Source organism: Dipteris shenzhenensis, chromosome 6 (genome assembly GCF_047967505.1).
Source record: "Dipteris shenzhenensis isolate YYH24624 ecotype China chromosome 6, Dip_SZ_1.0, whole genome shotgun sequence".
Taxonomy (NCBI): Eukaryota; Viridiplantae; Streptophyta; class Polypodiopsida; order Gleicheniales; family Dipteridaceae; genus Dipteris; species Dipteris shenzhenensis.
Window position 1 is genome coordinate 34,178,287 of NC_141601.1, and position 27,723 is coordinate 34,206,009.

At 45.1% G+C, this 27,723-nt stretch overlaps 1 protein-coding gene and 1 pseudogene across 1 annotated transcript in view; one reads left to right on the plus strand and one right to left on the minus strand.

Annotated features, from left to right (window-relative positions):
• The window catches only part of LOC147901090 (mitochondrial outer membrane protein porin of 36 kDa-like), a 74,884-nt gene that overhangs the window by 703 nt on the left and 46,458 nt on the right, over positions 1 to 27,723 (minus strand). The window contains exons 4-6 of the mRNA XM_087375702.1: positions 17,695 to 17,805; positions 448 to 534; positions 99 to 307 (exon numbers count right to left, since the gene is read on the minus strand). Coding sequence (XP_087231828.1) covers positions 99 to 307; positions 448 to 534; positions 17,695 to 17,805 — 407 coding nt within the window. The remainder of the gene's footprint in view (positions 1 to 98; positions 308 to 447; positions 535 to 17,694; positions 17,806 to 27,723) is intronic.
• LOC147901091 (uncharacterized) lies at positions 2,616 to 11,075 on the plus strand (annotated as a pseudogene).

The window sequence follows — 27,723 nt, forward strand, 5'->3', positions numbered from 1 at the left end:
TCGATGTTTTAATGCCAACTCTAACTTTGTGCTGACTACCATACCACAATTAAAAACACAACAAAGGATGTGAACGGAAGGTATCAGAAGATACATACAAAAGAATGGCAGCACTGAAGTCCGGCTTTGTGAGCCCTAAGCCCACATTGTACTTGGTAAAAGCTCCTGACCCTGTGTCAAACGTAACCTCCCCACCCAAGGCAAACCCTTCACCACCAAAAGCCGCATTCACCTCAACAATGGGAACAGCTGCCAACCCAATAGCGGAGCTAATGCCAGCATGCTCATGATGATATTGAAACTCCATCTAGCATCAACAAGAATACCACAAGGTTAGATTAGATGCTTCGGAGTTCTAGATCCTCATTGCTGCAATCATTGTTATGTGATATTCAATTTTCCATGATGACTAGCAAGCAGGCATTCAAAATGTGGCTGAAAACTAACCTTTCCAGATTTCTTGTCTGGAATTGTAAAGTTCAAGACAGTCTTCAATCCTGGAGCCAACTCCTCCACCGTCACCGTGGTAAAGATCTGTTGCAAAGAGAATATTAACCCTCTCAGTCTGTCCAAATCTCAATCTCTCTCTCTCTCTCTCTCTCTCTCTCTCTCTCTCTCTCTCTCACAGAATATTAATCCCCAGAGAGGAATGGACCTGCAAGATCTGCCCAACAGGAGCATGTACTTCTCAGATGTAGAGAACGATATGAAGGCAGCAGAGACAGTTTAAAAAATATGCTGGAGCAGCCAGCCAACAAGCTGGGGAGCTACTTGAAGGAGGTTTTGGCACATCGTAACAAGGTACTGGGACTGGCATACGAGCTAGCACAACACGTGCTCACTACATAAAAAAGGTTGTAATATTTCCTTTCACTGGATGTAAGGGACCACTATCAGTAGATAGTGATCACCAGTCCCATAGATCCTGAAGGCACAGAGGACTTTAATACAACCATATCATATCATCTCTCTCTCTCTTTCTCTCTCTCTCTCTCTCTCTCTCTCTCTCCATCTAACCACAAGCTGGGCTGAAACCCCTAGCCCAGTTGGGGGTTAGCTCAGCAAGGGGATAGCAGCAGACATGGTCAGCAAGGAGTGGCCCAGCCTCTCTTCGAAGTCTCCCTCCACCCCAATAGCTTCAGCCAGCAGGCTACGATATGCCACAATTGCAGCCATGACACCTTCTCCGTATGCACACACATACCTACGAGGAGGTCTGAACCAGCCCATCATTGGGCACCATGAACAGATTTATTATCTACAGCAAGAGGTGAGAAATTTCAAGATGCAGTGGCCAGAATTCAAGTTCTTGAAGGACCTGGCAAGCAAGCAGAAATTGATGAAGTTGAAAAGTCTTGCAAGGATTTCCCCCCTACCCCCCAGTTAGTTTCTACGGTTAAAGATCTAGTTCATACTAAAGTACAAACTGTTAAAAAGGAAATAACTGTAGTTGATACAAAGGTAAATAAAGCTGGCATTCAGGAAGAGATCAATGAACATGCAGCTAGACATGATCATGCTCTGAAGATCAGAATTGGGGACTCCCTGAAGGATGGTACAAAAAGGACTCTTTTTAGTGATACTCTAGCACATGTCAAAGCGGCCATGCCTAGTATTGATTGGACAATGGACAAGGACGAGGATCTTGATGATGAAGACAAAGCCAAAGCAACCCATATCCTACACGCTAAAGGCCATGCTATAATTACGCTTAACTCACGAAACCTATGTGTCAGGCTTCTTCGATAATCTTACAAGTTAAAACGGACCAAGATATGGATAGATGAGGAGCTCACACGAGCTCAATTAAAGAATAAGGCAACAGAATTAGCCAAGGTCAAGGCTCCTAGGAAGGATGTCAAATGGACAATATACCGTTAAGGCATAGCAATCATTAAAGAGTTTAAACGAAAGACTCTCAGTCTCAAGGTTTGCCTACGTTCGACGTACAGAACGTCCCGTACAATCGACTCGTTCTTAGGGTTTTTAGCCAATTAGGGTTTGCGAGATTTGACTGCTTTCTGCCAGTTTTTTACCATTTGGGGGCTTGTCTCTCCTCCATACCTGCATATATACCCCTCTCACCTCTCCACCAAGCACTCTTCTCTCTCCCTCTCCCTAGCCACCAAGCTCCATCTCCCTCTCCCTCCAAGAACATCCCTCTCTATCTCTCACCCCCTCCATCTCCCTCTCTCCCTCCCCCTCCCCCTCCCCCTCCCTCTCCATCAAGCTCCCCCTCCATCTCCATCAAGCTCCCTCTTCATCCCCCTCCATCTTCATCTCCTTCCATCTCCACACCATCAAGCTCCCTCTCCATCACTTCTCTATCAAGCTCGCTCTTCATCCCCTTCTTCATCAAGCTCCCCCTCCATCTCCATCTCCCTCTCCATCAAGCTCTCGCTCCATCTCCCGCAGGCATCTCCATCAAGCTCTCCATCTCCCTCTCCCTCTCCATCAAGTTCCTCTCCATCTCCCTTGGGCCTCTCCATCAAGCTCCCTACATCTCCCTCTCCATCTATCTTTCTCTCTATCTCCATCTCCATCTCTCTCCCTTTCTCCAAGCATCTCTCTCTCTCTCTCTCTCTCTCTCTCTCTCTCTCTCTCTCTCTCTCGCAATGCCACCGGCTATTCATGAAGCCTTTTCCTTGCATTGTATTTACTTTGAGAGAGTGAAAGAGAAGTCCAATGTTTGCAAGTTGCATTGCAAGTATTGCCCCAAGATCCAAACTAGTAGTGTGACCCGCCTTCTTATCCATTTGTGTAACTTGGGTGGGCAATTCGGACCATGCACGGAGATTCCCAATGACATTTTTCAAGAATGTTGTCAAAAGTATCTTGAAGCGAAGGAAGAAGACCTCTATGGCATGAGAGGAGATGGTGTGCTAGGACATTTCCTCATTCGAAGCGGAAGATGAGGCCTCTCAATCCGCCTTTGTTGCCTCCGTCGAGACTACTATGTCCTTCGACACGGCATCAAAGAGAACAAAGACAAGTGAAGCACCAAGAAGGAGGCAAGCCACTCTTGCCCAAGCCACAGGTGGCATCTTTGGTCCATAATCATTCTTTAAGGAGCGGCAAAGACAAGCTGAAATAGAGATTACTCGGACCGTCATTGAGTGCAATCTATCTTTCCATGTGCTTGGATGTGAACGGTGGCGAAGAATGGTGAAATCCATAGCCTCGGTTGGTCCATTTGAAGGGTGGGATGGAGTTAGCTACAATGACATGCATACCAAGAAGCTAGATGAAGAGAGGTAGAGAATCAACGAGTCTCTCAAGCCCGTGCGTGCTGGGTGGGCCAAGTATGGATGCTCCATTCTCTCTGATGGATGATATGATAGAGAGAAGAGAGGCATCATTCACATTCTTGTCTCTTGCCCTCTTGGCACATACTTTTTGAGGGCTGTGGATGCGGCAAAGAAGGGAAGAAAAACCACCGCCTCCTTTATCTATCATCACATTTGGGAAGCTACACTTGAGGTAAGTTGAGAGTTATGTAGCTTCTTTAGATTCTTTAATCTCCATAAGCAAATCTACTTCTTCTTCTTCTTCTCCTTGAATCTTACGAGCTGAAATTTGTCATGTAGGTCAGTCCCCCAAATGTGGTGCAAGTCGTAACAGACAATATCTCAATTGTAGGTCCATGGGTCGCATGCTTGAAACGAAGTTTCCCTCAATAGTGTGGACTCCATATGGTGCTAGTCATTGCCTTGACCTTCTCATGGAGGACATAGATAAATTGCCGTGAGTAAAGACCATTGTGAGTGACGCTTGCTCCATTGTGAGCTTCATCTGTTGGGGTAAAGGCACATTGCCACCCTTTTATTAAAGATATGACACCTATGACTGTCTTAAGACAGTCATAGGGTGAAAAACCTAATCCGAATAAAACCTATGAGTTTGTGGTGTGGCTCAACACTTCACACCCACATCTTTTGTGTCACCCCTCTTTCTCACTCTCTCCCCGTTGTTCTTCTCCCTCATTCTTTCCCTCTTAACTGGTATCAGAGCCTTCATCTCTCCCTCTCCACTTCTGCCTACCCCTCCCTCTACCCCTCCCTCTCCCCTCGGGCTTCGTGCCCTCAGCAGCGAGCTCGGCATTGAGCAGCGCACAAGGCGGTGCGTGCGGGTAGAGCTGGGCAGCGCACCGGCAGCCCACGCGGGTGAGCAGGGCAGCGCGCAGGTAGCACGCGCGGGCTGCAGCGGGGCAGCGCGGGGCAGCCTCAGGGCAGCGCGCAGGCATAGCAGGCAGCGCGGGGCAGTTTTAGCCGCAGCAACAGCTAGCTGCGCGTGCGCAGCCAGAACTGCGCACCGTACAACCGTCGTACGGTCAGGTACGGCCGTCCGTACCGCCGTACGGACACCGTACAGGCGGCCGTACTGTACGGACGCCGCCGTACGGACTGCGTCAGGGAAGGTGCATTTCGAATCTCCTTTTTTTTTGGGATTTGTACCCTGCACAGGTACAGCAGGTACAGCAGTTTTTTTTTTGGGAAGAAAAAGAGAGCACTCTGCTCTTCACATTCCCGGTTGTTCAGTTCTCAAAACTGTGTGTTGAAGGTACAGCAAGTACCCTCGTGTCCCTCGTGCTTGAGGTGACTAGCACCACAGTGTGTGGTGGTTGCACAGTTATCTTGTTTCGGGAAGGTCAAATGCCTTGATTTTGCAAAGGGCTTTTATGCTTTTGCTGAGTGCAAATCTCAGCTTTTGGGTGACATTTTCAAAGGGCTTTTGTCTGGAAGTTTATGCAGTGTATGCCTTGAGGCAGTGTGGAGCCAGGGAGCCCACATTGGTCTTGTTTCCACAGTGTATTCAGTGACATTTCTGCAGGTCACATTTTATGTACGACACCTTGAAAAATCTCAGTTGAGCCACGCTTGGCCAGGGCGCATCGAGTTTACTCGGTTTCTAACTATCCATCCTTGACAGTGCTCAAAAGATTTTCTCTTCAATGTTTGTACGTTGGGATCTGTGTTGTTATTGTGTACACAGGGCCGTTTATGCATTGCATTGTCAGGTGAAAGTGCCAGGAGAGCGCTGTATTTTGTATGCTACCTCAGTGTTGAGGTGTTTTTCACTTGGTACAGGTGTCAAATCAAGGGGCTTTTGCCCAGATTTTGCTTGAGAGCACTTGAGTTACTGTTTGAGACCTTCAGATGCCTTTTATCCCCTTGGCAGAAGGGTGATTGCTTGGGATTTGTCCCATTTTCTGTTGCAGGTTTGTGACAGCCTGAAGTGTCTGGAGCCTCTTTTCAGTGAACAAAACAGTGTATGACAAGTGGTTTATGCATATAAAATCAGTGCAATACCTTATCTGAGGTGGGAGAAGTGTCCAGGACAGCAGTGTTTTGTGCTTCGTCAGCTGTTGATGCACTGATAAAGCACTTGTGGAACAGCTGCAGCATTCTGAAATTACTGTTTTATGCCTATTTGAGCACGGTACAGTGTGTCAGAAGGTACAGTAACTGGAGGGAAATTTTCTGTTTTGCTGCAGATTTTTTGACAGTAAAAACAGCACTATTGTGAGTGCTCCTGGCTCTTGATAGAGCAGGTTTTTTCTGAGAAATCAGAATTTTATTCAGTCATTTTTTGACTTACAGGGAGTCAGGTACTTTCCTTATCTGATATGGCATCAGGGGGAAGTGAATCATCAATTCTGAACATAAAGAAATTGGAAGGGGCACACAATTATGCATTATGGGCAGAACAGTGTTTGAATGTACTTCTGCTAAAGAAGATTTCTAAGCCCATAAGGGTGAAGGGTGTCAAGCCATCTGGGATGTCAGATGATGAGTGGGAGGAGCTAGATTTGTCCGCGAGGGCTGCTATCATGCTTACTCTCAGTGATTCTCTTGTGTTCAATGTTCAGGCTGAAAAGACCTCTTATGGCCTATGGCAGAGGCTAGCAGAGTTGTATGCCCAAAAGAGTTCAGCCAATAAGGTTTATTGGTTGAAGAAGCTGGTTGATCTTCGCATGAAGGAAGGTACAGCTATGACCTCACACTTGAGTGAGTTCAATGCCATCTTTACACAGCTGATTGCACAAGGGTTGAACCTTGATGAGGAGTTCAAGGCTACTTTCTTGTTGTGTACCCTCCCTGAGAGTTGGGACACTTTCAAGACCACCCTGTCTAATTCAAATGTCACTCTTATATATGCTGATGTGGAGAGCTCTCTCCTTATGGAGGAGATGAGCAGGTATTGGGCAGGTCTATGGCCTGCAAGCAGGGCTGGCAGGTGGCAGGGTAGGCAGTCCAAAGGGGCTGGGCCCTGCATGGAACAAAGGGCCAGAATAATGCGGGCAGCAAGTCTTCAAATGCTTTGCAGGTACAAGAAAGAGGCAGGACTCAGCAGAAGGGGAGATCTGCTAGCAAGTCCAAATCCCGCAGTCAGTCCCGTGGCAAAAAGGATATTGAATGCTTTTACTGTGGCAAGAAGGGACATGTGAAGTCTAAGTGCTTCAAGTTTATACAAGATCAGAAAGCCAAGAAGGCTGAGGCAAAGGATGCAGGCAGTGGAAGCAAAGGAAAAGGCAAGGCCAAGGCAGATGACTTGGATGCAGTGAATGTTGCAGCAGAAGACAGTGAAAGTGACAGGCATGATGTTTTATGCTCTTCTGTTGTAATTGCACATACATTGATTATTGATGGCCATGACATGCACACCTGGCTCTTGGATTCAAGTGCTTCTTTTCATGTTACTCCTCATAGGGAGTGATTTACTTCCTACACAGGTACTCATGGAGTTGTTCACCTTGGGAACAACTATGCATGTCAGATTGCAGGGATTGGCAGTATACAGATAGTATTCCCTGATGGACGCATATTTATGCTTGATGGTGTTCGCCATGTGCCGCAAATCAAGAAAAATCTGATTAGCACTGGCTTGTTGGATGACAGTGGTTACCACACCACATTTGGGGATTCCAAATGGGTGATTACTGATGGCCAGGTTGTAGTGGCTGAGGGTTATAAGAGTGATACCTTGTACCCTCTTTATGTTTCCAGTGTAGGTAATCATGTTGTTGCCATAACCGAGCTGCCAAAGGTTTCATTGTGGCATAGCCGGTTGGGACACATGTCCGTTAAAGGAATGCAAGAACTGTCACGTTTGGGTTATCTGCCGTCTCTTTCATTTTCAGATTTGCCTACTTGTGATCATTGCATTTTTGGAAAGCATTCTATGACTCCTCATAAGAGGAGAACTCCCCAGAATAGAGCACCGCTTGATCTAGTGCACACTGATTTGTGTGAGATACCACAGCTATCACTAGAGGGTGCAAAGTATTTCATTACTTTTATTGATGATGCCACACGCAAAGTGTGGGTCTATTTCTTGAAGCATAAGAGCGATGCCTTAGATGCTTTCAAGAAGTTTGTCGCTCAGGTTGAGAATCGGACAGGTCGCAGGCTGAAATGCCTCAGATCCGATAATCGGGGTGAGTATGTGTCACATGCTTTTGTACAGTTTTGCGAAGCTAAGGGCATTAAACAGGAACTCACAGCCCCTCATAATGCATCTCAAAATGGTGTGAGTGAGCGGATGAATCGAACTATTCAGGAGAAGGTTCGATGTATGTTGTCTTATGCTGCATTGCCCCATGGCTTTTGGGCAGAAGCCGTGCAAACAGCAGTTCACATAATTAACAGGTCGCCGAACAAGGCTTTGGAGTTGAAAGTGCCAGAGGAGGTGTGGTCTGGCAAGCCACCTTCATATAAGCACTTACGTGTGTTTGGCTGCGAGTGCTTTGCTCATATACGCAAAGAACTGCGCACCAAACTGGAGCCAAAGTCTTCCAGATGCATCTTTATGGGTTATGGTGACGAAGGTGAAATGGGGTACAGGTTATGGGATCCCGTTAAACGGAAGATTATACGCAGCAATGATGTCATCTTTAAAGAGGATAGTGTACACAAGGAACCCGTGCAACCTGTGGAATACAGGAGGGTTATTTATGATGATGTCGGACAGCAAAGAATGCCCATTTATATGCAGCAGCAGGCTGCTGCAGATAACCCTGTTCAAGAGGGTATACAGGCTGAAAATCAGCCACACAATTCTGCCAATGATGCACCACTGGATATGCCAGCAAATGGGGCTGTAGAACAGCCGAATATGGTGGTACAGCCACCCGTCATGCATGACGAACAGGCTAGACAGCAGCCTAATCCGGAACATTTTGTTAGGAGGAGCACCCGTGTACAACGACCTCCTGACAGGTTTGTTCCAGGAGCCAATAATGTGGCTGATTTTATCATGCTGACAGATTGTGGTGAGCCTTCCAGCTTCAAGGAAGCTATGGGAAGAACAGAGAAAAGAAAGTGGGAGAAAGCCATGCAATCTGAAATGGACTCCCTACTTCAAAATGATACATGGGACTTGGTGCAGCTACCTACAGGCAGAAAGGTTTTGCCATGCAAGTGGGTTTACAAAGTCAAAGTGGATTCAAATGCTTTACCGAGGTATAAGGCCAGATTGGTTGCCAAGGGATTTAAGCAGGAGAAGGGCATTGACTTTGATGAGATCTTTTCCCCTGTAGTCAAGATGACTACTTTGAGAGCAGTGTTAGCTCTTGTTGCTCATGAGGACATGGATTTATGTCAGATGGATGTGAAGACTGCTTTTCTTCACGGAGATCTCCATGATGAGATCTATATGAGTCAGCCAGAGGGATATGCTGTTAAAGGGAAAGAGCAGCTTGTGTGTAAGCTCAAGAGGAGCTTGTATGGACTCAAGCAGGCGCCAAGAGAATGGTACAAGAAGTTTGATGCCTTCATGCAGTCCCAAGGGTATCATAGGTGTGAGACCGATCATTGCTTGTACACCAAACGGGCAAAGAATGGCAGTTTGATGCTACTCATTCTATATGTGGATGACATGCTGATTGCCAGTAAATCTCAGTATGAGATTAGTGCTTTGAAGAAACAACTGCATAAGTCTTTTGACATGAAAGACTTGGGTGATGCAAACCATATTCTTGGCATGCGGATTACTCGTGACAGGTCCAAGGGACTTTTGTTTCTATCACAGAAGGAGTACATTGACAAAGTACTGCAGAGGTTTAAAATGGAGGGGGGGAAGTCTATTAGTACCCCGTTGCCTCCACATTTAAAACTCAGCAGTAAGGACAGCCCCAGATCAGATGATGATAAGGCTGAAATGGCCAAGGTTCCGTATGCATCTGCAGTTGGTTCTTTGATGTATGCCATGGTTGCCACTCGTCCGGATATTGCTTTTGCGGTGGGAGTCATCAGCAGGTATATGGCAAATCCAGGCAAGCGGCACTGGGAAGCAGTGAAAGGTGTCTTGAGGTATCTCAAGGGTACCAAAGACTTGTGCATATGCTATGGTAGGCAGGATGCATTGGTGCATGGTTTTACAGATTCAAACTATGCAGGGAATGCAGATAACCGGAAATCTACTACCGGTTATATTTTCACATTTGCAGGAGGTGCTATATCATGGGTGTCTCGGTTGCAGAAATGCGTTGCACTGTCAACCACTGAGGCTGAATATGTTGCAGCCACTGAGGCTTGCAAGGAAGCAATATGGCTTACTCGGCTGGTGGGAGATTTGGGCATTACAGGAGATATGCCAGTTTTGCATTGTGATAGTCAGAGTGCTATCATGTTGGCAAAGAATCCGGTCTTTCATCAAAAGACTAAGCACATAGATGTGAAATACCATTTCATCAGGGAGGTACTGGAAGACAAGCGACTTGAGCTTGTGAAGGTGCATACTGATGATAATCCAGCAGATTTGCTCACAAAGAGCTTGCCTACAGAGCGGTTTGCACATTGCTGCCACATCATGGGATTAGGATGAGACCATTCTTATTTTATGGTCTTGTATACAGTAACTGTATATTGCTGTAATTTTTTTTCTTTTCTCCCCTTTAGGCACATTGACCTTTAGGTGGGAGGTTGTTGGGGTAAAGGCACATTGCCACCCTTTTATTAAAGATATGACACCTATGACTGTCTTAAGACAGTCATAGGGTGAAAAACCTAATCCTAATAAAACCTATGAGTTTGTGGTGTGGCTCAACACTTCACACCCACATCTTTTGTGTCACCCCTCTTTCTCACTCTCTCCCCGTTGTTCTTCTCCCTCATTCTTTCCCTCTTATCATCAACTCCAAAAATAAGCTTCTTGCCATCTTTCGTATCTACTCCGACTTGGAGTTGAAGAAGTCATCAAAGATACAATTTAGTGCTATGTGGCTACTTCTTGAGCGGCTCTATAATGTTCAAAACAAGCTTGAAAAGACTGTCATGTCCGATGAGTATAAAGAATGGCTTGAAGAAGAGTCAATTGCAACTCAACAAGATGCTTCAAGACATTCACGTACATGCAAGGGGGCTACTTTAGGACTTTTACATCACTTCATGAAAGAAATCATTGCGGAGATTAGCGCCTCCACCGTTCTAGATACGCATATTAGTCCATCATGGTAGCTTATAAACCTACAATCCTAATATCGAATCTCGTTTCTTTAATTTTGAATGTTAATTAATATCTCTCGAGTCTAACTTATCGTTATTATATGGACATTAGTGATATCTTGCATACCATACCAAAGCGGGATGACATCCTCTTTCATGTCAACAAGAGGTGGAAGTGGATGAAACGACCCATCCATGGTTTTGCTGCTCGCATGCATCGTGCTTTCAAGGCCTCCTCTCTCTATACAGACGAGAGTGGCCTCCGATAGAGACGCACATCTTCCAAAAGCATTGCATGAGGACAAGCAAGCACGGCACATTTCTTCAAGAACTCATAAACTACAATGACCAAAGGGAAACCGCGTTTGCTTCCACCGTGTGTTGAAAGAGGGACTCCTTGGTCAAACCTCTCTTTTGGTGAAAGTCTTTTGGCTACCAATTGTCCCATCTAGAAAAAGTAGATATGAGAATTCTTGCAGAGGTAATTAGAAATCTAAAGCTACAACACTACAATCTAATATTTAAATCCATATCTCTAGGCTCTCGTAACTCGTTTACTTAATATTAATGTTTGATGTACATTAGGATTACTCATCGGGTGCGTGTGAGAGGAATTGCTCTTGCATGTAGTAATAAATCTTTTTGTAAAACTTTTTGCATCTATATTGGACCTTGGTCTCCTTTTTTGTACTCACTACTTTATGTCACGAGTCACGACTCGGTATGATTTGGAATGATATATCTTCGGTCCTTTTTACATGAATCGTAAATTATGATATATCTTCGATCCTTTGAAGTTTTGCACCTATGTTACAAGCAGAATATTTGTGTTTCAACTTTCAAGAATCAAGTCATGTACATCTTCCAAGCATTGAATGTCCATTCAAAAAGCTTGTACTTACTCTAAAACTCTAAAATATGTCTCTTTTTTTGTATCAAACGTATGCTCAATATTTTTTTGTTTTTTTAGTACCGCACTAATATCGAACGATACGTATCGAACATGATCAGATGTGTCAACCATGCTCAGTCTTAAACTGATGTATGGTTGATTAAATTTCCAGACTATTGTGTAGGAAGTAATTGGAGTTACTTTTTCGCGCTCCTTGGGAGCTGCCATCTGCCCTCCCTAAGCAGATGTACTAGATGGTTTTTTTGTTGTCCCATAGACCAATTGATCTCCCATGGATCATTCTCTCTCTCTCTCTCTCTCTCTCTCTCTCTCTCTCTCTCTCTCTCTGCGTGCCAGCAGCACCATTATCCATCATCCATTGTCCATTGCCTATCCTCCAATCAGCCACGGCTCCCATTGTATCACAAACCTGCCTATTACAGCCACACTCATCTGCATTGCCACATTGTTGTCCTTTGTCTTCAAAGATTGAAGTTGTTAAGGGCTGTGTGCCCTTCTCACCTAAGGAGCTAAACGTGATTAGAAGGAAGAGCAGCAGCCCACAAGCCCACAGCCGCAAAAGCCTCAGCTTCAGCATCATCGTCATTACCATCATCATCATCATCATCATCCACAGCAGCTGCAGCAGCATCATCATCAACACAAGCCTCGGATTTAGCATCAAGTCGACATTGGCTCGACATCAAAACCGGCCTGGCATGCCCTGCTAGTCCAATCTCTACAATACCCCGTACTCCTACTTGCTGTCACCAATCTACCCCTCAGCCAACCACGATTCCTCTCTACATTCGGACTCATCTCAGCTACATATCAAATGTCTCTTAGTCTTCTGCCATCCCCACCCCTCTGTTCCTATCCCACATTACTTAACCTCCATTCATGCCCTACCCATATTCGTCACTTCAGGAACAGTCCACTTAAACCCAAGGCTTGAAAGAAGATCATCATGGAGGTTGACTACCTATGTGCACAAGGCTCCTTAAATACACCAGAAAGATCCCGTCCTGGGATATGTGCTGCAATCTCAAAGTTTCCCCTCAAAAACCAGCAGCTCAACAAGGCATAAACCCAACTGAATGCTTGATTATACCTGCAAAGGCAAACCCCAATGGCATGAGGGCCAACAAATGCAAGCAATTGAGAGGGAAAAGAGCTCCCAATGCAAGCAGTAACAAAATTGAAAGTTTACCAAACTAAAACCCAAGCAAATGGGCTGCAAATGCCTCCAAAAAGAGCTCCAAGCTGAACTGAACAAGATCTCCCATGAACTATAAGTGCTTTCCTTCAAGAATGCTTGCCCTAGCAAGCAATAAACAACCGATTTCTATCTCAGTTTTAGAAAAAAACAGCAAATCAAAACGGGTCCGAAAAGAGGTCACCCAGCCCAAAAGAAGCTCCTAAAGTGCTCAAAAAAAGGTGCCCAGCCTTGGACTTGCAATACGAGGCGGTGGCCGGTCCAAACCAGCTCAAAATCAGCAAAAAAAACCTCCAAAAACTGATCACCCAGGTCCAGAACAGCGCTAGAACTTCTCTAGAACTGGTGCCCATGCAAGAGGACCCTGTAGGAGGTGGCTGCCAGCAAAAAAGAGCTGTTTTAGCCAAGTTCTTCGCAACAAAAGTGAAGTTTTTCATGACACAATCAAAGCTAGATGGCGTGGGAGGTGCGGGGAGAGGTGTGGGAGCGAAGGGGAACCTGCTCTGATAACAAATGTTGAAAATGGAATCGAGAGAATGCTAGAAAATGGAGCTGAAGCAAGCTGGAATGAAATCGCAGCAGCAACAATGAACTACAAAGCTAGGGTAGTCATAGAGATCATAGTTGGCCCAAAACGCATTTCGGGAAGGCTCGAAATGTACGAAATGTTTCCGAAACGTTTCACTTTTGAAATGCACGTTTCGGAGCCCCCAAAAAACCCCCAAATGTTGAAAAGCCCTAAAAATGCCCGTTTTGACGTTTCTTGAGCCCCCAGCTTGGAATAAGTGAAACCCATCAATTTGCAGGTCATAAGTAAGCATGCGCCCATGAATCCCCATACAGCTCGTCTGTGCACGCTTTGGTGGCCCAAGCCCTCACGTCTGTACGTCCCGTACGTACGCCTCGTGCTAGCAGCTGCCAGCAACGACCTGCTTGCTTTGCCCATCTCCAAAGGGCACGAATATTTGCAACCTTCAGGTACCTATTTCCAAAACATCCTGTTTGCAGAATGCTGTTTTTTCTGTATGTTTTTGTTGCTTAGACGTTGGAAGGATCTATTGCTGCCGCCTTGCATATTGTAGCTGTAAACAGACTATGTATATATATATGCTACAACCTACACTGTAGTTTGTTTGCAGCTACATTGTACTATGTAGGTTGTAGCATACAAGCCATGATTGTGTGTGTGTGTATATGTATATATCTATGTATATGTATGTATGTATGTATGTATGTATGTATGTATGTGTATATACATATGTATATGTATATATACATATACATATGTAAAATACATTTACATATGTATATGTATACATACATACATACATACATACATACATGTATGTATGTATGTATGTATGTATGTATGTATGTATGTATATGTATATGTATATGTATATGTATATGTATATGTATATGTATATGTATATGTATATGTGTCTATACATGTATATGTATATGTATATGTATCTGTATATGTATCTATATATGTATCTATACATGTATATGTATATGTATATGTATATGTATATGTATATGTATATGTGTACCTGTGTATCTATGTATGTATGTATATGTATGTATGTGTGTATGTGTATGTGTATGTGTATGTGTATATGTGTATGTATATGTGTATGTGTATATGTGTATGTATATGTGTATGTGTATGTGTGTATGTGAGACAGTGCACTCTGTGTGTGTGTGTGTGTGTGTGTGTGTGTGTGTGTGTGTGTGTGTGTGTGTGTGTAGGCAAGATACGGTTCGCAGCGATGGAGATCTCCTCTGCACAGCCCGCCTCGTCTTCCTCCTTGACCCGGTCCATACAGCTCACGTCCGTGCAATCCCCTCCTACGACCCTGCTGCCTGCTTCGCCTTCCGTACAGCTGCCGTCAGCTGTACGGATTTTCGTACCTCCTACGCTCATCTTGCCTTCAGTATCGTCGCCCGTACAGGCCCGTATAGGCCGTACGATCGACTGCTCCATCCTCCGTACCGCTTGCGCTCAGCTTGCCTTCCGTACTGCCACCCGTACCACCTCCCTTCTCATCTCCACCCTTTCTGTCCATTTCAAGAGGTCATGGATGGTGGGGGAGTGGCTGGATGAAGGGAGGGAGATTTGGAAGGCTGGGGTGAGATGAACGAAATGGGGAGAGATGAATGAAAGGGGATGGATCAATAAAAATATAGCTTTAATATTTTGAATTGGAAAATGATGACACGTGGCTCAAGGAGAAAGAAGTATTTCCTTTTATCTCACAATGCTACCTGCCTAACCACCATGTTCCATTGCCATTGCCCAAACACAATACTCAGAGCATACAATTCCACAACATAGCCATCACTGAATCACAAAAACAAGGGAGGCTAGAATGCCCCTACTCAATAAGCATACACAGTGACACCTGTTGGCCCCAACACTTGGCGCCCCTTGCGGTACTTATTTATTCACTAGTTAGTTCAATTAAAAGGGACTCCCTTCCTGAACTCACCTCCAAGTGCAACCCACTACAATGCCAACCACTGGTTGTGCAAGTGACCAACTCCCAGTGCTATCCTCTTGGTTCCCTGCAGTAGCCAAGCTTATCACAAGCGCGGAATAACCCAACATCATACCAAGCAATGCATCCACACAAATCAAGGTCATCACTGAGTACAAGGCTTGCCACTACTTCCCCAGAAGGAGAGTATCACAACCAATGCCCCAATCCTCTTCCGGGCCAATGGCAAGGCATCCGACCTTCCAGAACTCAGCAAGAGTGGCAGATGCACACAGCAACAGAAGCAGACAAGATTTCAGCCAGCAAATGGAGCTTGTTTCAGCTCGAAACAGCCCCAAAAGATGGTCAACCAGCAGCTAGTGGACTCTGGCAGGAGGGAGCTGTCCTGGACTACCTTCCCGCACCAAAAAAAGTCACAAGAGAAGTCGTCCAGCAGTCAGCAATCAATCCGCCATGAATTCGTCCACCAAACTCAGGATTTCAGCCCATAGACGCCTCAGAATTCAGTGCGCACAGCACCAGACAAGAGCCAGGAAAGAGGCATCCAGGAATATGGCCTCAAACAATGAAAAGGAAGCATTCTTCCGCGAAGAATGTTGAGAAAAGCTTCAGAAAAGGCCCAGAATGGAGATGTCCAGGCCCAGGGAGCACGCCAGCAGCAAGAAACACCAACGGGAGAAGATCTGTCGCAGAGAAATCTTCAAAAACATCTCCATCCGGCAAAGGGAGGGCTGCAAAAATCTGCCACTCTCTTCTGAAAGACTCCCTGGTAGGGAAGGAGACAAGATTTCGGCCAGCAAATGGAGCCTGTTTCAGCTCGAAACAGCCCCAAAAGATGGTCGACCAGCAGCTAGCAGACTCTGGCAGGAGGGAGCTGTCCTTGACTGCCTTGCCGCACCAGAAAAAGTCACAAGAAGTTGTCCAGCAGTCAGCAATCAATCCACCATGAATTCGTCCACCAAACTGAGGATTTCAGCCCATAGACACCTCAGAATTCAGTGCGCATAGCACCAGACAGTAGCCAGGAGAGAGGCGTCTAGGAATATGGCCTCAGACAATGAAAAGGAAGCATTCTATCGCGAAGAATGTCAAGAAAAGCTTTAGAAAAGGCCTAGAATGGAGACGTCCAAGCCCAAGGATAACGGGAGAAGATCTGTCGTGGAGAAATCTTCAAAAACGTCTTCAGCCAGCAAAGGGAGGGCTGCAAAAAACCGCCACTCTCTTCTGAAAGACTCCCTAGTAGGGATGAAGACCCAAAACAGCAGGGTAGGATAGGGTAGGGCTCCAAGACCTTCCAGGTGCTTCCAATTGGGACACACAGGCGCCACAAGTCAAGCATGCACACACTCAGGACACATGAGAAATTGGACGTGGGAAATTAATGCTCCTAGGGGGTCACTTTTTAAGTCTAACCCTAGTGTATAGAACCAATGACCCTAGTAAATAGGACCTCTAGTGGGTCACTTTTTTAAACATGACCCTACTGAACAAAACCAATGACCCTAATGAATAGGACCAAGCTAATAGCACTAGGAGTTGCACTTGTTGCACATTTAATCATAGGTACCCTTTGGACATTAATTAATACCCCTAGCCTGGCACCCCTAGGCCAAATTCAATGGCGGTTAGTTTAATCACTTCGCCATCACGTCCCCTTGACACTTTTCCATGCCCGTGGTACCATGGCAAAAATCTCATGCTGCAATGGAAATCATCCACACCCTCGCATGGCATACCATCATCAAAGTTAGCGAATAGCCTCCTTGGCCCTAAGTGTCTCATGCCTCTGGTAAAGGCATAAATAAATAGGGTTGGCCATGTTAGAGAAAAGGGATAGCTTGCTAAGGAACAAAGAAAGCCTCAAGATCTCACAACAAAAAACTTCAATTGCCAACTCAGTGCTCGCTCCATGTGCTTGTATGTATGGAGAGAACTCTTTAGATAGACAGCATATACACATACATGTACAGCCAAACAGTTTCACAGATGGCAGATCCAAGTACAGAACCTTCTCCAATCTGTACCATACATCACCTACAGCCAACAATCCCTGAGGTAAGGCACCAGGCTCAAACTCGGTTTGCTGCTCCTACTGTGTTATAACTCTCCTAGATCACCATGTGTCTCCCTCAGACTTCAATGGCTGCTCTAGGTGAGTCTGATCTCCAACAGGCTGCTGGTCTGCACCAAGGAAGAGGCTAAGTGCCCAAAGACTGAACTACTGGATGGCCCTGCATGGAAGCCCCGTTATTGGCCAATAGGCCCGGCAGACAGGGCCAACAGACCACAGACTGGACTGACGCAGTCTGTGGCAGATCTGCCTCGAGCCTATATAAGGCCCTGTCCACCCGCCTTGCCCCAGCCAGTACAATGCATATATCCACAACCTGATCGACAGACTAGGCCAACCCAGTCTGTGGTACAGCTGCTATCGGTGTTGTCCTTTATATTGAGAATGCAACAATATTACTATAACTTAATCTCTACTTAATGCAGTCACCTTCATGCAAGAACATATATAAGCATTTTTACATCTGAATATCGTACTGTGAAGAAAAGTCCACGTGTTTGAAACGGTCTTAAGGACATCCACCACAACAAACAACAGTGCAGATAGCACACAGGGTGAGGAGGAAGTACATTGGAGTTTGTGTCCACTTTGATATCAGTTGTGACATTCTTGTTTTTGAATTGTGTGACCACATCACCAATAAGAAGATCTCCTTTCTTGACACCAGTTGAGGTAAAAGCCTGCACATGCAAAATTTGTTTGAGACGGTCTCATCAAACAACACAGCAAGCTTAAAATGGACCTACTCTGAATCCCACAATTAAAAAAGGCGTATTTTGCAACCGCTTTGCCTCTTCATGAACTCTTCTGTATTGCATTTATTATAGTTTACAAGCTATAATTTGGGCTTAGTGCTCACTACATGTGTACCTTCAGAGCTCACTCTTTAGATGTAAAATATCACAACCAGAAGTACATAGAAATTGTGGCAAGTCATCGCATCAACGATAAGATTCAAATTGCTATAACTTATATCAATTCAAATGACAGAATACTCAATCATGCGTACAAAGAGGGCTGAGGATGTACAGTTGTGAGAGGGGTAACCTCTCCCAAATCTCTAGATGGAACCCAACAATCTCCATTTTCCAAGAAGATCAGGGAAACAAATAAGAGCTTCAACAAGACACATTTCTATGCCAAAATATTCAAGCTTGAAAGCTTTTCATATGTGTAGCATGTACGTTTAGAGCTCACTCTTTTGATAAAAATAACAAAATTAGAAGTACATCAAAACTGTGTAAAGTAATCATATCAAAAATAAGATTCAAATTGCTTTAATTTAATTCAATCAATCACGCTTGCAAAGAGGGCTGAGGATTTACAATTCTAAGGAGGGGGGCAACCTCTCCCAAATCTCTAGATGAAACCCAACAATGTCCTTAAGTCTAGATAAGACTAACTCACATAAACTTTTTGGCCATTTTTCAAGAAGAATACCAAGTAAGGGCTTCAAGAATATATTCTTCTACGCCAAGATATTCAAGCTTGAAAGCTCTTTCATAATAAATTTCACTATAACTGATCTAAAGAGGGAGTGGGGAAAGGAAAACAAGAGAATGTCATTGATGGTTTCAACAGCTTTCAATTAGGCTTTAGCATTTTCCAGGCTCACGAACAGTGGGAGAGAAGCTTATTCTCTTTCTGATCGGGGCTCGGGCAATGGAAGTGATAATAGATAAAGGTTCCCAAACCGGCAAGAACTATGCTGAGATCATGTGGACCCCATGTGCACACTATTCTGCTGATTTGAAGATCCTCCTCTTCCTCGCATGGTGATTTGGTCATGTAAATAATGTTCCAATGTGTCTCAGTTACTTGTGTTTCTGTTTAAGAAGTAGAGTTGAATAGCACTTCAGGAAGAATTTCGAAAGCGATGTCTTTCAACGAGGCTAATCGAAGATATTTGGATAGAAGTAATTTGTCTGAATGGCAATTGTTGCAGTTTCCCTGCTGGTCTGTGTCCCAGCGTCTACATTTCAAAAGCAGAATTTCACCCAGCCTCTGCTTAGGAGCATTCCAGCCTCCACTTACTTGCACACCTGGCTTACAAACTTTGTCATGTATTTCTTTGCCCAGATGATAGTTCCTTTCGCAACATAAACAAACAACCACTCACTCACTCACATGTAGGAATAAAGGAGTGTACCGTTCACAGAGGATCAATAAATATGCAATATTGACCTAAGCATGAGAGAGAAAGAACAAAAGAAAGAAAGAAAAAAATATATATTAATGTCCACGGAAGGCCCCGCGGATCTATGGGACAAAGTACACCAAATAGAAGTGGAAACTCATACAAACCTCAAAGGGCTGAAGCAAAGGGCGTGACAGGGCCCTTGCTGAGTGCTATGATAGTCTAAGCTATAGCTATAGATCTCAAAACTCAGAAACACAAACAAAACTGGATTTAAGAGTTCGGCACTGAATCAAAAACCGAAACCCGGCACCGTGCTAGCTCTCAAATGGGCTACAAAGATCTCTCGAATCTACGTCTATTGAGCTGTCTCACGCTATGGCTGTGAAGAACCAGACTTTTCGAGAATGCAAATGTGTGCAATGCATGCAGAATTTGAATGCCGATTGGCCCTCCAATGGGAAAGAGCGCCCTCATGAGAGTACTTGTTTCTGTTTTGACCTACATGCAAGGTGTGTGTGAGATGCCGGATGAATGCAAGGTGAATGAAGAATGCTACGTGAGATTTACAATGAAAAGGTGATAGCCCTTCATTAATGTCCCTTGAGATCACTCAAGTTCCATCTTCCCATTTACACCTACCCTTAGCCTATGACCCATGCATCTACCATTCAATGCACCTTAATGCACCCTTCCCTTCCTATTGCCCCTAGGACCTAGACACATGTGTGCACATTTTTATTAATAGAATAAGTAGCAGGTGTCCAAATTCAATCCCGTCTAAAGCAGTGGCTCCAGCTCGACTAGTTCTATCTACTCGGATGATCCACCGCCATAACAAATCGATCGGTGTCCATCATAAATACAAATACATGTTACACCATTGGCGTGTAATATATAATAATGTTTTAATGTCTACTAATCATGGGTTAGTGATTTCTCCTATCATGACACTCCCTCCTGCTTGAATGGACAGAAGTCCTCTTCTGGATCCTCTCGTCTCTTTCTCTTGCGTACGCTTCTCTTTTACTTCTGCATTTGCATCTCCTCTTCATAATCTGCAAATAATGGTAGTACACTATCTCTTCTGAATCAGAACTTAAATCCAATCTTCAAGTTATGATTCCGCTGATTCAAAATGTTGCCTAGACCTTTCCCAGCGGAAGGTCAATTCTCCTTCATGCCTCGGAGGCATGAAAGTGGAAGCTGCTCTACAAATTTGGACCATTGAAGAATAGGCTCTTTTCCTATTTGTGATAAAAACCACCACATCAAAGCATCCTTCTATAGATGCAGTGTGGCAAGAGCAAGCTTTTCGTGATCATCTTATCTTGATGGGCAAAATATAGCTCAAAATGGCAAATCCAATTGAGGATTTTATGCGCCTCTCTTGCTCCATGATACTTTGGGAATTCTATTCTTTCTCGGGATTGGAATTTAGCTCTCTTTGAGGAGGTACTTAAATCGTCATCCCCAAAATTCAACACTCTAAGTCCCTAATTTTGTCATAATGAACTGTTCAATCATATGGCTAAGCTAAGAAACCAGCTTATCAACAGGGGACTCCTCTCTCCCTCTTGCACTTGGATTACAATCCATGTGTATGGGATTTTGAGTTAAACGCGTAAACTCAACGCCTTGCTCTTGGATGAACCCTTGCTCTTGGATGAACTCGTTTCTCCCTTCATTTCTGAAGGAAAACTCCCTATCAAGAGATTCTTGAAGGAGAGATGAAGGTGATTCTATACGTGGGTTATCATACTCAATATGTGTAAAACTCTCATCTACATCATCCTCTTCAGGAGGAGGTGATGGTGTTCTCTCCCTATCTCCTTCTGGTAGTGGAGGAAAAAGAACAAGTTCATTATTAAATATCCCTTCCCCTTCCATTCTTTCCTTTTAGTAATACAAGAGAGAAAATGACTTGCTGTAATTTCAGAAAAGGGTTTATTTTACAGAAAAAGTCAAGTGTTGTAGAGTTGCTGTACTTATCCGACTCCCACTTTGTTTGTGTCGAGAAAACACTTGAAATGACCTCTTCTTCCTTCTCTTTTAAGCTTTTCTTCTTGTATTTCTGCTGTAAACTGGTGCACTCCGTTTGGGCTACTTATTTGAGTGGATTGGAGCTCTAGATACCGTTATAGGGGGTACTTGATGGGTGGATCACCCCCTTAAAATCTTGCTCCAATCCGACTTTCCGTTGGGGAGAACGGGGGTCTCTTTTTCCCACGGTTTAAGGGTTTTAAGGGTCTATTCGCACCGCCGGGGAGGGGAGGGTCACCCCCTTAGGACACCCCATTCCCCATCCAAAGAGCACAAAAATCAGAGAAATTCCTTACCTCAGGCTTCCGAAATCCAAGGTTTGCAGCGCCCAGATATTGCCTTCATCCGAAACTCGTGCCTCTGCTTGCAGCCTTCTGTTGCCAGCCTTCCAAACTCATCCTTTTCAGCCACGTTCCTTCTGGCCTGCTTCAGCGACCTCCAATTCGCGCATGCGTCAATCACGCCACTATTGCGCGCAGTAATCTGCAGACCCCGGTTCGATACCCCACGCCTTTCCTTTTGTGTGCCCCTCCGCTCGCGCGCAACCTTTGCGCGTGGCACTCCACTCTTCTCGTGCCTTCCGCGCAGCCTTCCCTCCGTGACTCTCTTCCACGCGGCCTTCTCGTGCCCTCACACCATCTGCCCCGCGCACTCTCTTGCTGTCCCGGTAGTGGATAGTCAATGCTCTGATGATGTGAAGAACTAGACTTTTCGAGAATGCAAATGTGTGCAATGCATGCAGAATTTGAATGCCAATTGGCCCTCCAATGGGGAAGAGCACCCTCGTGAGAGTACTTGTTTCTGTTTTGACCTACATGCAAGGTGTGTGTGAGATGCCGGATGAATGCAAGGTGAATGAAGAATGCTACGTGAGATTTACAATGAAAGGGTGATACCCCTTCATTAATGTGCCTTGAGATCACTCAAGTTCTTCTTCCCATTTACACCTATCCTTAGCCTATGACCCATGCATCTACCATTCAATGCACCTTAATGCACCCTTCCCTTCCTATCGCCCCTAGGACCTAGACACGTGTGTGCACATTTTTATTAATAGAATAATTATCACATGTCCAAATTCGATGCTGTCTGAAGCAGTGGCTCCAGCTCGACTAGTCCTATCTACTCAGATGATCCACCGCCATAACAAATCGGTCGGTGTCCATCATAAATACAAATACATGTTACACCATTGGCATGTAATATATAATAATGTTTTAATGTCTACTAATCATGGATTAGTGATTTCTCTTGTCATGACAGTGGCAGAGGGCGTGGTCTCCTCGACCTATGTATCCGGTGGGCTATATCAAGGGTGAAGCCCTCGTCTCGAGCTATTGCCTTTGAGGAGGACGGAAGTAGGTCAAACCTCGATGGTGTGTGCCCGGGTCACTCTCTGTGTCATGTGTGGACTCTGCGTCCCTCGATCGGCAGTATCATGTCGTCTCCCTCTACTGATCCACAATGCTCGCAGGTCAACTAGCTCCTCCTCCTCCACCCCACTGTATCCTAGAGTAGGCTCAAAGGCAAAGAATATGTGGCACGTCAATGTGCTCAGTCTGCCTCCATAGCCAGTGATGCTATATCTGTCTGTTGTTGTACGATCTGTCATAGTAGCATGTCTCGGTGCCATCTCATCTCAATCAAAATAAAGCCAAATGAAGACTTGAACCTGAAAATGAATCAATTGTGAGAGTGGACCAAAGCTGTGTCTCTCCTAAAAGAGGCAATGGTATCGCCCTCGAATCTCGTAGTAGGCTAGGCAGACACATAGGAAGTGCTCCTCTGTCTGAATCTCCCCCAATGTGCATAGCCTGCAAATCCGCCCTCTAGGTATACATGTAGCTCTACCAGCCTCAATCCCCAGCTCGTGTGAGGAGACTTGCATCTGCCCAATGGCACTACTCAATGCATGTGAGACTCCTTTGCCCTCAACGTACTATGGTCTAATGACAAGTCCATCCTCTCATAATCCCCACAAGTTCCTAGTCCCCCCAAAGCCCATGATTTTTTTAGCTGGAGGAGGTCTAACCGTATGATACGCTTAATCTCATCTTGAGGGATCGACTCGGGTGGTGTATCCATGCTATACAAGGGGGGGATACCGTGCCTGGCGAACCATGCGGATACACATGCATACCAAACCGTGTCGGCTCCACTCTCTGCTAACCATATGAATGACTCTAGCTAAATGTGTGGCTGCAGTAACCTTGGAGCTGTAACACTTGAGATTATTCTACTTTATAACCACAAAATCCGTCCATGTTTGTGGAGAGAAGCACCTTCCCTTTTGCATGGAATGAGAGTGTTCCTCTCAAGATATGGTGATTTCATTATGTCATTTTAGAAAGGGGAGAGCACTGTTCAAAGAGACAAACAAGACAGCCTTCCTGCTCTGTTTCCAAAGCCAAGAGCTCTTGGGTTATTCTATCCGTCTTCCGCTTGCGTACCCTCTAAAGGTCGATTTCTATGTAGGAGGTTCACAAGTGTGGGAGCTGAACGTGGGGACCTTGCTGTAGAATGACCCTTATTCAAGGCTCCAGGGAATCCATGTCCACAACTAGAGGATTGTGCTGTTACGAGAAGGAGAGCAACTCAGGTTCAGTCAGGTGTGTACAATGTTCTTATCTACAGACGGTGGTGATTGTTTTTCAATTTTGCAGTGTGGTATAGCAACAGAGGTGTCGCTTTCCTCCCTAACTTTGGAGAGTGCGAAAAACTGAATGGAACCAACTATCATATCTGAAAGGTGAAAATCCAGAGCCATTTAGTGGCTCAAAAATTGTGAAAACTAACAACGGAGACCGTGAGTGGCACCGCATTGAATGCATTCTTGGCACATGCAAGCATTGCAGTTTGAAGCTGAAGAAGAAGACATTTAATGCCTGTCCAAACGAAATGAGGGAAGGCAACCATGTTGCTCTAAAATGGAGGAGATAAGGATCCGATAAAAAGAGATGGCTACTGTCATATAAGAGCACTCCGCCAACGGAGCTTATAGGTCACATGGTTCAATCCATCTCAAAATATGTGTTTCATAGTTTCATGGCCAGCTAGTAGGATAAGCGGTGCTGAACACGCAGGGGAGGATACTTGCACCGGTTGTAACCGGCCTTCAGTTTCCTAAAGGGCAGTAGACCATAACTTGCATTGCATATTCATTATTCACAGCCACATTGCATCATTTCAACCACTTAACTTCAACAATACCACTTAGAAACAATTTGAGAAATAACTGGATGGAAGCTAGAGAGCCCCTGTTCAATGAAACCAAGTACAAGACACCACACTAGCCCCAAACACTTGGCGCCCCTTTTGGTATTTATTTATTTCTTTACGAATGAAATTGGTACATACAACAAGGGCTCACCCTTGTGCTCTTCCCCACGGGCTATTCCACTATCCAAGCCAACTCTTGGCTATAACCTGCATTCCATCCTAGTGCACACACTAGTACCCAAGTGCCAAGGCAAAGCTAAGGCATTCACCATTTGTCCATGACCAACTGTAAAGGTATCCAAGCATTCCACAAAGACTGTAACCAACTGTTAATGACCAGGCATCCATACACTTCCCAAAATGCTCAAGCAGCCTCAAGGCATCCAAATGCAACACACTGCCCCTCTGGCACTCTCCCAGGCACACCCTCGGTAGCTCAGTGTCTGCTTAAGCCTATAAGGTCCACAGGAAACTCCAAACAACAAATGGAGCAACAACAAGCTTCCAAAAATCACCAAATGCAATCACATGAAAGGGATGGCGACGAGAACTCAAACCAGCTTCAAACAACTTCAATCCAGCTCCAAAACACCTCCAGAAGCAACACATCCACTGTTGAGGCTAGCAGGAGGAACTAGCAGCTTGGAGAGGGGAGGGAAGAGAGAGATAACGAGCTGGAATCAGAAAGAGAATAGAGCAAGAGGATCATGGGCAGGAGAGAGAAGGTGAGCAGGCCGTACAGCAGGGAAAAAGGGCAGTACAACAGTGAACTGACGTCTGTACAGCAGCCTTTGATATCCGTACAGCAGCAGCATTAATGGCGTCCGTACAGCCAGCGGTGGAATCCCGTACAGCAGCAAATCAGCGCCCGTACAGCAGTGAATTAACGTCCATACAATCAGCCTAGAAAAGTGTGCATCTTTCCGTACAGCCAGCAATAAAAGCCCTGTACAGCAGCGTTGAAAGGGCCATACAGCAGGTACATACTCCATGAATGCAGTTCCTGCAGTCCGTGCAGCCATACGGACTGCCTCGAGATGCATGCAGGCCAAGAAATGCAAGGAGTCAAGTCTTCCTTGGAATTCGTACAACGTGCCCCTTCACCTCGGATTGCGTGCAAAATCAATAATCAAATAGAAAACATACCTTAGCCTTGGAAGGAGAGGAAGAGGGTAGGTATGCATGAGGGAATGCCACTTGGCCCCCTCATTAAAGCTCTAACCCTTGCAAACCAATGGAACATTGGTTTGCCCCTCACATTAAAATCCTAACCCCTTCAAACCAATGAAACATTGGTTTCCTTGGGCCTAACTTTAAGACCCCTCTAAACCTTGCCTTGCCCCTAGCAAGTAGGCCTGGTGTGTGCACCTAGGGACTTCTCGAAAGTGTCGCTTCCCCTGGACTAGCCCCCTAAGCCAAAGTTAGTCACGGTTCATAACTTCACGTCCCCGTGACACCGGTAAATGGAGATGAACTCGAAGTATGGGAGGATAGAGATGGCCATACCCTGGCATTGACCAATAGAGACTACGACGGACTCTGTAATTCCTCACATCCAGAAGACTTGACACGTTAGTAGAAGGGTTGGCCATTTTGAAGGATTTGTATGAGACAGATAATACATCCCAGATCTTGACTCTTCAAGCATCAACTCTACAACATGGACATGGATGAGGGAGATTCGGTACATGACCACTTGACGAAGGTCAAGGTAGTGAGGGATTAACTAGCATTGGTTGATCAAAAGGTAGACTCACATCCAGAAGACCGACACGTTAGTAGAAGCGTGGGCCATTTTGAAGGATTTGTATGAGACAGATAATACATCCCGGATCTTGACTCTTCAAGCATCAACTCTACAACATGGACATGGATGAGGGAGATTCGGTACATGACCACTTGACGAAGGTCAAGGTAGTGAGGGATCAACTAGCATTGGTTGATCAAAAGGTAGACTCAAGCCAGTTAGCCTTGATGGTACTTGGGATGCTACCACGGATTTTCAAGAGCTCCTTTACGACTATGACAGCAAGACAGAGAACCAAACCTCTGACTTTTAAGGAGTTGGGTCCGTTACTGCTACAGGAAGAGGTTAGGGAGAAGCTCTACAACACAGACAACAACGACAAGGCGTTTCTCACAAATGACAAAGCCGAAAAAGGACAAGGGAAGCCTAGAGGTGACAAGACCAAGAAGGATGATTCTGGTGATGAAGAGGACACTTCCCATAAGAAGAGGAAGCAAAAGAAGAAGTGCTTCTAGGTATCTCCTAACCATTTGTGCTCAAACAAAGAAATGTATTCTTCGGGATTACCTCTGCTTGAGAATATACGAGACAGGCCATTTGCAAAGGAGACAGATCAAAAGAACAAGGAGTCGTCCAAATGTGGCAATCAAAGCACTGTTCTTGGTGATATCTCAATGTGTTACTGAGGTCAGATATGCATACCTAAAAGTCACAATGAAGATGTCTAACATTGAGATGTGTGCCAAAGGAGTCACTGCCTTTGTGAAGGTAGAGGACAGCAAGGAATGCTTGGACTCTTCCAGGTGCATGGTTGTTGATACTAACACGAGGGTGGATGCCATCATGTGGCCTAGGGTTTCAAGTTCAGATGGATGCTATAATTCAGAAGGGGGCATGACAAGATTACACAGGTTATTGAAACATGCCTCCATGAGATGCATAGTTTGCTTTCAGAGCAAGCACACAGGCAATACGACGTTCTGGTATGTACTTGATGTCATTAATTTGCGCCTTTATAGCATGCTCTAGAGAGAATATGCTCTTCATGTGTCTCAAGAAATGCAAGATTGGGAGGAATGTGCCTTATTCGAAGGCAAAAGGAGAAGTGTGGGTGCTTCTTCAAATCTCGAACATAGATTGCTGAAAGGTGATTATGGACAAGGAGTATTGAAGCCAGAACACTACTTGCTTGAGAGCTCAGTGAGAGTTCATGGTCCAGGTTATCTAGAGATATTCTTGGGAGTTCATTTTTGGAGATGGTTCTTTTGTAGCAAACCTTGACAGGTTGAAACCGACCTGAGAGCATGGTGTCTAAAGGACTCCAGGTTGTTCACTCATTATGAGGGGGACAATTGGAAGATGGTGGCATCTGGATTGCTTGAGTTTGAAGGCGAGAATGTGACTAAAAGTGGTGGTGCCATATGGTGCTACCTTGGATGGACCTGTGTACCA